This window comes from Papaver somniferum, chromosome 3 (assembly GCF_003573695.1).
Source record: "Papaver somniferum cultivar HN1 chromosome 3, ASM357369v1, whole genome shotgun sequence".
Classification (NCBI taxonomy): domain Eukaryota; kingdom Viridiplantae; phylum Streptophyta; class Magnoliopsida; order Ranunculales; family Papaveraceae; genus Papaver; species Papaver somniferum.
The window spans coordinates 106,052,170-106,059,830 of record NC_039360.1 but is presented as its reverse complement, the minus strand read 5'-3'; the positions used below and the strand labels follow the sequence as shown (position 1 = coordinate 106,059,830).

At 34.6% G+C, this 7,661-nt stretch overlaps 1 protein-coding gene across 1 annotated transcript; it reads right to left on the bottom strand.

The window, feature by feature from the left end:
• Positions 1-5,265: 5,265 nt before the first annotated feature.
• LOC113359830 lies at positions 5,266-7,209 on the bottom strand. The gene is made up of 3 exons (XM_026603404.1): positions 6,370-7,209; positions 6,230-6,284; positions 5,266-6,128 (listed from the first exon to the last, which is right to left on the bottom strand). The coding sequence occupies exons 1-3, from the start codon at positions 7,207-7,209 to the stop codon at positions 5,266-5,268; spliced, it is 1,758 nt and encodes a 585-aa protein (XP_026459189.1).
• Between the last annotated feature and the right edge of the window lie 452 nt (positions 7,210-7,661).

Below are 7,661 nucleotides of genomic sequence, written 5' to 3'. Positions count from 1 at the left end.
ATGAATTTTGAGTGTGTTTCCAATATGATGAGCTAAACCCAAACACTAGGACAACGGAAGAAGCGACTTTTTCATGATTGTGGTAAATTAATTAATTCTTTATTTGACTTTTTACATAGATTTAATTGATTTATGATTTATATTAATTACTTGTTATTTTGTCTGATGTCGCATGCTTAGTTTCAATTACTTTTGATGCGTCATGCTTAAAAGTTACAACTAATGTTTTATGAAATTTATTTTTGGCAAAGAATTAGAGTCACAACTTCTTTTGTTTGAGCTATATTATCTAGAGTTAATGACTGAACCAAAAGAACATGAAAAGTAGTGAAATCCTACGTCCCAGTATCTCTTCATCCTGTGACCATTTTTTTTGTATATGTATTTTCTTATTTTTAGTATTTTTTATATTTAAGCCTAGAATCAATACAAAGTTCGAGTGAACGACAACCTTTTTACTACTATCTAAAATTTCATCAATTTTTGGCGTCGCCGACTTGTTTATAGATTTTTTTTTTTGATTTTTTTTATTATTTTTGTTATTTTTTACGCGTTTTGGTATTTCTTGTTTGCTTTCATATTTGGAGCTGAGCTAAAGAAAAAGAAACAAAGTGGTGAAAAGAAAAGCAAAGCCAAAGAAGGAAAGAAAAGATGAATCCAAAAGGAGTGAAGAAGAAGATTTTGTATATAGTTATTTTATTTTATTTTTAGAAACTGTAAATATGGTTTTATTTTTTGTAATCTTTTATTTTTGGACTTTTTGAACTTTATTTTTGGACTCTTGGACATTATTATTTTTAAAACCCTAAGGAAGGGCTAATTTAAATAAAACTGCTGCAGGGAAGGACGACAGTTACGATACTGTCATGGCCCCTCAGGTTCGTACACTAACATAGGAGTCGGTGGCCTGAGTCGACTTTAACGGTTCATCGCCCGTCTAGTACGGGAGGTAAGACTTTATCCACCCACGAATCCCCTGTCAGTGGGTTTTACTGGTATAAGAATAGCCAATACAATGATTATCCAACTGAACAATATGGACATCACCCTCTTTATGACCATAATGTAAATAGTGGTTGAGAACGCCAAACTTTTGAAGGTTATGGTCCATATCATGGCAAGACCAATTACCATCCACATGCCCACCGGCCATACGAGCAAAATTCGTGTAATTCCTCTCCTCTAGATGAGGTACGTAAGATACTTGAGTCAACGCGTAAGTTACTTGAGTCGACACATAAGTTAAGGGACACAAATAACTTAGTTATGGACGAAAGAACTGTAACAATGATTAAAACTTCTTTAGAAGATAACCTCAGGAAGTTAGCTGAGCCAACATGTGAGTCAACACGTGAGTTTTCTGAGTCAATACATAGGTTTGAATTAGAGACGGAAGAAAGAATTGCTCGAATTACTCTTGATTGCCAATACATTCTTTCCAATATCACCTGTGAAAATGAGGACAATTTTTATAATCAAGATGACGAGGTCATAATTGGTAACACTACTTTTTTAGATGAGGTTCGATCATTTTTCATGTTATTATAATGATGATTATGATGTGGACAGTGTTGATGAAGAATCTGAAATTTTTAGGCATAGTGATCAGGAATTTGTTACTCCAATTGAACTTTCTAATGATAGTGTTGTTTCTGGTTCAAATCCCGATAATTTTAATGATTATTCACCTATTAAAAAGGACGAGGATTTGAACACAGATATCACTATTTTAGACGATATAGTAATTCCTAGTTAAAAGCCGATAATGGTTTAGAGGAATGGGTTTATTCTGAAAATATTGCATTGAAGTTTAGAGATTTAGAATCAATAGTCCTACACAAACAAAATGAACTCGTAAAGATGAGTAAGGCACTACCTGATAATAACTTAGAAGAATCAATTGATCTTTTTCAGGAATCTGATGATCTAGAAATTAGGGAGATTGTGACTAGTCTATCTAGATACACCGAAAACTCTAGGTTTGGGGGTGATTATCACTTTCCTAGTGCCTTACCTTTAACTCTTAAAAAGTTCCCTCACTTGGGACTTGACATTTTTTCCTCAACCATCTTACAAGATTATCTTCATACACGTTTTCCCGAACCTCGTGATGTCTGGAAAGAATCTCACTTGTTAGAAACCCATCCTATGGTTGATATGGTTAACCCAGGCTATGATACCAAGATTTACTTTGTTTTCCCTCCAATAAATTTTCTTCCAATTATGGGAACATATGAGTTTCAAATGTGTCGGTTTTTGAGTTTTGAGACTAAACCTAATTACTTTGGGAGATTAGGGTCGACACATTTGTTTAAGGAAGACCACCACTCTCATTGTGGTCAGCTGTGTAAGTCAAATTTGATTTACTTTAAGGATCCGCAATTATTTAGGTTATTATTATGTTCTTCTAAGTTTTTATTTGAGTTTTTCTAGACTCTAGAACCTGAACATTCAGATCTAACTTATGAGGAAATGCAACCCATGAAAATATTTTATCTAGACCTAGTTATAGAACATGAACTTGAACCACAACTAGATGTAGTTGTCTTAAACATGAAACTAGACAAGGGTGTGCTTTATTTGTTAGTTTTCTTGGGATGTTGCAAATTCCTTTTACTTGTGATAGCTCTATTTGGTTTTGGTGATCCATAGTTATTCCGGCTATTACTCTATGATTCTATAAGGTGACTCATCATTTCTTAGTCTGGCTGAAGACTTTAAACTTAGCACTTCTTGAGAGGTAACCCATGCTCATGTGACACAGTAATATCTTTCCTTAACTATTTTTCTTCAAGTGGTAACAATTCCTCCTTGTTCATGCTTTTAATTTCATCTTTAGAACATTGAGGACAATGTTAGATTTAAGTTTGGGGGTATGGGAGAAACTTTTTAGTTGCAATAAATAAACTCCAGAGCCTAGAAATTTATGCTTATTAAAGATGACACTAATCAATCTAAGTGGATGGAAGCATCTTGGTTGTAGGAGTTGAGGAACCAATCTGAGTGGATGGAAACATCTAAATAGATTCTATTCATAATGCACAGAGCTCAGGTGTTAGAAATAACATGATAGTTTCACCGTATCTCGAAATCATCTTATTACTTCTATTTTTATTTTTTGCATAATTTTTATGTTGATGTCTGCTGGGTTGAAATAGGGTGATTGAGTTACTAAAAAAATAAAATAAAATTGAGACCAGACCATCAGACCAACCAGAATAAATTGTTCGGTAAAATCGATTGCTGGTTCCCTTGTATATGCCATACGAGTTGATCTAGAATTAGGATTATCGACCACTGGTTCCCTTGTATATGCCAGCTCTGTTGATATTAGTCCAGGACAGTATCTCAATCCATTAGGTCATAGGATTTATCTTGGCATTAACGTCCATTCGCAACCATCTATTTCTATTTCCATCTTCTTAATCTATTCATGTGATTTGTTTGATTCCGGATATGGATGTCCATATTGCGACTATCTGAGTAGAGCTCTGTCACTTATATATGAATTTTAGTATGTGAGTGCAAACTTGTGTACACCAATTGGAATTTCGCATCAGGGTACTTCCTCCTGTAGTTAATGAGAGTATGCCAACCAAAGAGACTCTATAGTGCCTTCCTAGGTTCTGTGTAGATAGCTAGGGTCTGGAGTAAAGGTTTTGTGGGTACACCTCTGGTAAACCCTCCCGAGACTATAACTCGGCCACTAGGGCCACCTAAGGATTCAAAGGCTTGTTGCACACGCTTAGTGCAATCGCGATGCCTGCGACAGTGAGTTAGGATTTTATTTTCTAGATTAGATTTTCTCGACTAGCAAATAGTAAGTTTGGGGGTATTTGATAGACACATTTTTGTGTCTAAGTTGTCCTCAATTTTCTATATTGTTGGTGCTCGATTTATTTTATTTTTTTGCTAAATCATAATATTTTATTGATTTAAAATGAGAGTTACAATCAAGTTACAAAGTGCAATAAACTGAGCTAGAAAACTAGCTCAAAAACTTGTACAGGGAACTAAAACCATACAATGAAAAAGGCATCTCTCAACTAAATATGTAGTATGTTACTCCAGGCATTTCAATTCTTTTTAACCACTCAGGCCTTCCAATATAGAGTTGTCTCCCCCCAGCTTGTAATTTTGCTCCTCTTTTTGCAGCACAGTCTGCAGAGAAATTTATTTCTCTAAAACAAAGAGTATATTTAATCATTGACAACTTTTTTCTGGCATTAATCCATCGGTTTTTCACAAACCAAGGAATTTGATCCCCTGCAAATTGGTTCAAAACAGTTTTAGAATCTGAGTTGATGATTATTTTTTTCAGCTCCCAGAAAACTGCCAATTCAGCTGCATGAACCACTGCATACACTTCAACTATGTAATTTGTGACATTACCCAGTCCACCAGTGATTGCACCCAGTACCATATTTAAATGATCTCTAACAACCACTCCAAATCCAGCTGCTCCTGGATTACCAAAAGAGGCTCCATCACAGCAAAACAGAGTGAAATCACTATCTGGAGGCACCCACTGAAAAGCTGTAGTATGTTGAAACTTGGAGAATCTTGTACCCTGTTTGAAGACTGATATAATGTGATTATCATAAACTTGGTTCCATTTGTTGCCCTTAATTCTAATATTGTTTTCAAGAATTGTGTTCAGAATCTTGCATTTAAACTTTGAAATATCATGCTTTAATCCTTCAAAGAATTCCTTATTTTTTTGAAACCATAGTTCCTTTAAGGTAAAGCAAGAAGCAATTATCCATACATGTTGAATTAATGAGCTTTTAGAATGTGCACTTTTCCATACTTATCAAAAGACTTTGGCATAGGAAAATTGAAAATGAAGCACAAACAATTCCATATCTGCAAACTAAAATTACAATCCCACAGTAGATAATTCATGTTGTCTTCAGCTTCTTCACAAATAAAACACCTGGAAACCATGTCATATCCATTCATAACCATTATTGTATCATCCTTATATATTCCCTGTATCAATTCCCATACATTACTGGTAATACTGGGGTGTAAATAAGCATTCCATATATATTTAGACCAATGAACTTTCTCCTCCTTTAGCCTGAGTTTATTAACAACTGCTGCTATTTCAAATTTTCCTGAGAAAGTTTCCTTCCAATGTAGCTCATCATTCATAACCCAATTTCAGGTAAGCTTAATTCAGATATTACTCCTTTGATTTCTGCAGGAATTGACCAGTTTCCATTTTTTAAGATGTCAGCCACCTTCATTTGAGTATTGTCTTTACAAAATTGATATTTCTCCATAACATTTTTCAGTGGGGAATCTCCTAGCCAAAACATCAAACCAAAGTGAGATTGTTTTTCCATTTCCGACACTCCATTTTAAATATTCTTGTAATGACTGCCATGCCCACTTCAGACCATTCCAAACTGAAGACATTTTCCAGTTATTACACCATTGGTTGTGCTTATCCTTATATTTGGATTTGAAGAACAAAGCCCAGTCTTCTTGAGAGTTCACAATCTTACACAGCATCTTCATAAGAAAAGCCTTGTTAATAACTTCAATCCTCTGAATTCCTAAACCACCTTCAGAGTAGGGAGTACACACTTTCCTCCAATATAAAACCTTGTATTTCCTTGTTTCACTATCCCCATACCAAAGGAAGTTCCTTATAATTTTCTCACAAGCTTTAATTACAGAAGAAGGCCACTTATATATTGCCATATTATAAACTGGAATGCTGCAAAGAACTGATTTAATGAGAACTAACCTTTCTTGAAATGACAATAGCTTCCCTTTCCAAGTTGCAAGTTTTCTTTGCATTATTTCCATCATTGGCCAGATTGTTGAAGATTTAACTTTGCCAGTAACAAGAATTACTCCCAAATATTTATCTGGAAAAACACTTACTTTCATTTGGATGATATTTTGAAGATAATTTTTCCTCAAATCTGAAGTTCCATCTATAAAATATTTACTCTTGAGCTTATTAATTACTTGACCTGAACTTTTTTGGTAGTCATCTAGAAGCTTGAGAAGATTTGTGACACTTTTCTTTGCTCCATTCAAGAATATGAACACATCATCTGCAAGCATTAAGTGTGTTGGATGAATTCCCCCCTTGTTACCATTGGAATAATCTGACCACATTTCACCATTTTAGTTAAGCTCCTACTGAGAACTTCCTCCATAATGATAAATAAGATAGGAGACAAGGGGTCGCCTTGTCTCAATCCTATACCAACTGAAGAAAAGCCACTAGGACCACCATTAAGCATAACAAATATTTTGGCAGACTTAAAAAACACATGAATCCAATCACACCAATTTTTTGAGAAGCCAAATTTCTGCAAGACTTGAAAAAGAAAGTTACCAACTCACTGAGTCATAAGCTTGAGATATATCCAGCTTGAGTCCAACATTTCCACACCTTCTTTTCTTTTTCATCTCATTTACCATTTTAGAAGCAAGAAGAATTTGTTCTTGAATGCACCTTCCTTTAACATAAGCTGCCTGCTGAGAAGAGATAATTTTTGCCATTAATCCACTCATTCTGTTGGTGATTAGCTTAGTAAAAATCTTGAAACTGACATTGCTTAACCCAATAGGTCTAAACTGATTAGGAGATTTAGCACCTTCAACTTTTGGTAACAAGACTAAAAATTTTGAATTAAGCCCCTTAGGAATAAATTTTCTTGACCAGCAAAATTGGATAGCTTGCACCACATTTTCTTTTATTATCTGCCAACATGCTCTGTAGAAGATACCAGAAAAACCATCTGAACCAGGTGAACTATCAGGATCAATGCTAAATATCGTATCTTTAATCTCTTCTTCCTCAGGAATTTTATCCAACATTGTTTGATCTTCACTAGAAATTACTTCAGGGATGTTCTTCAGTAAGGACTCTTCAATTAAGACATCTTGAAACTCAAACTTTTTCTCAAAATGACTTACTAGTTCATCTGCAATATCTTTTTGATTATTAATAACATTGCCATCTCTCATTTCTATTTCACTGATAAGATTCTTTGTCTTCCTTACTTTTAAATTTGCATGAAGGAATGTTGTATTGGATGCTCCATCCTTTACGCAGTTTAATCTTGACTTCTGTTTTAATAAGGTATGTAATTGAACTTCCCTAGAATTGTACACATTTTCTGCTTCAACCAAGTTTTTAAGAGCTTCAACATCAAAAGGACTATTATCTGAGATATTCATTGCAGCTTGTGCTTTACTTTCTGCTTCCTTTATTTTAACATTAACATCACCAAACACATTCCAATTCCACTCATGCAGAACCCTTTTCAATCTTTTCAATTTACTTTAAAAAATAAAAGCTGGATTTCAGAACCTCCATAAATCCTGGATGAGATAACCACATTTTCTGAAATTTCTTAGGTGCATTGCTTGGTTTTGGTATGCTTAGACAACCACCTAATAAAGGTGCATGATCAGAAGAAATTCTTACACCAATTTTGTAACTCCATGTTGATGGTGGATTTTCAACAAAGGTCAAAATCGTAAAATCATGATACTGCATGTTTCTGACCCGGCTTCAGGAACACATGTGATGATTCATATTTTATGATCTGTGAACCGTTTCACGATCTCCTATCGAGTTCCTCTCAGAGCCATGATGAATATGATTCTCGAAAGCCTCCCACTAGCTG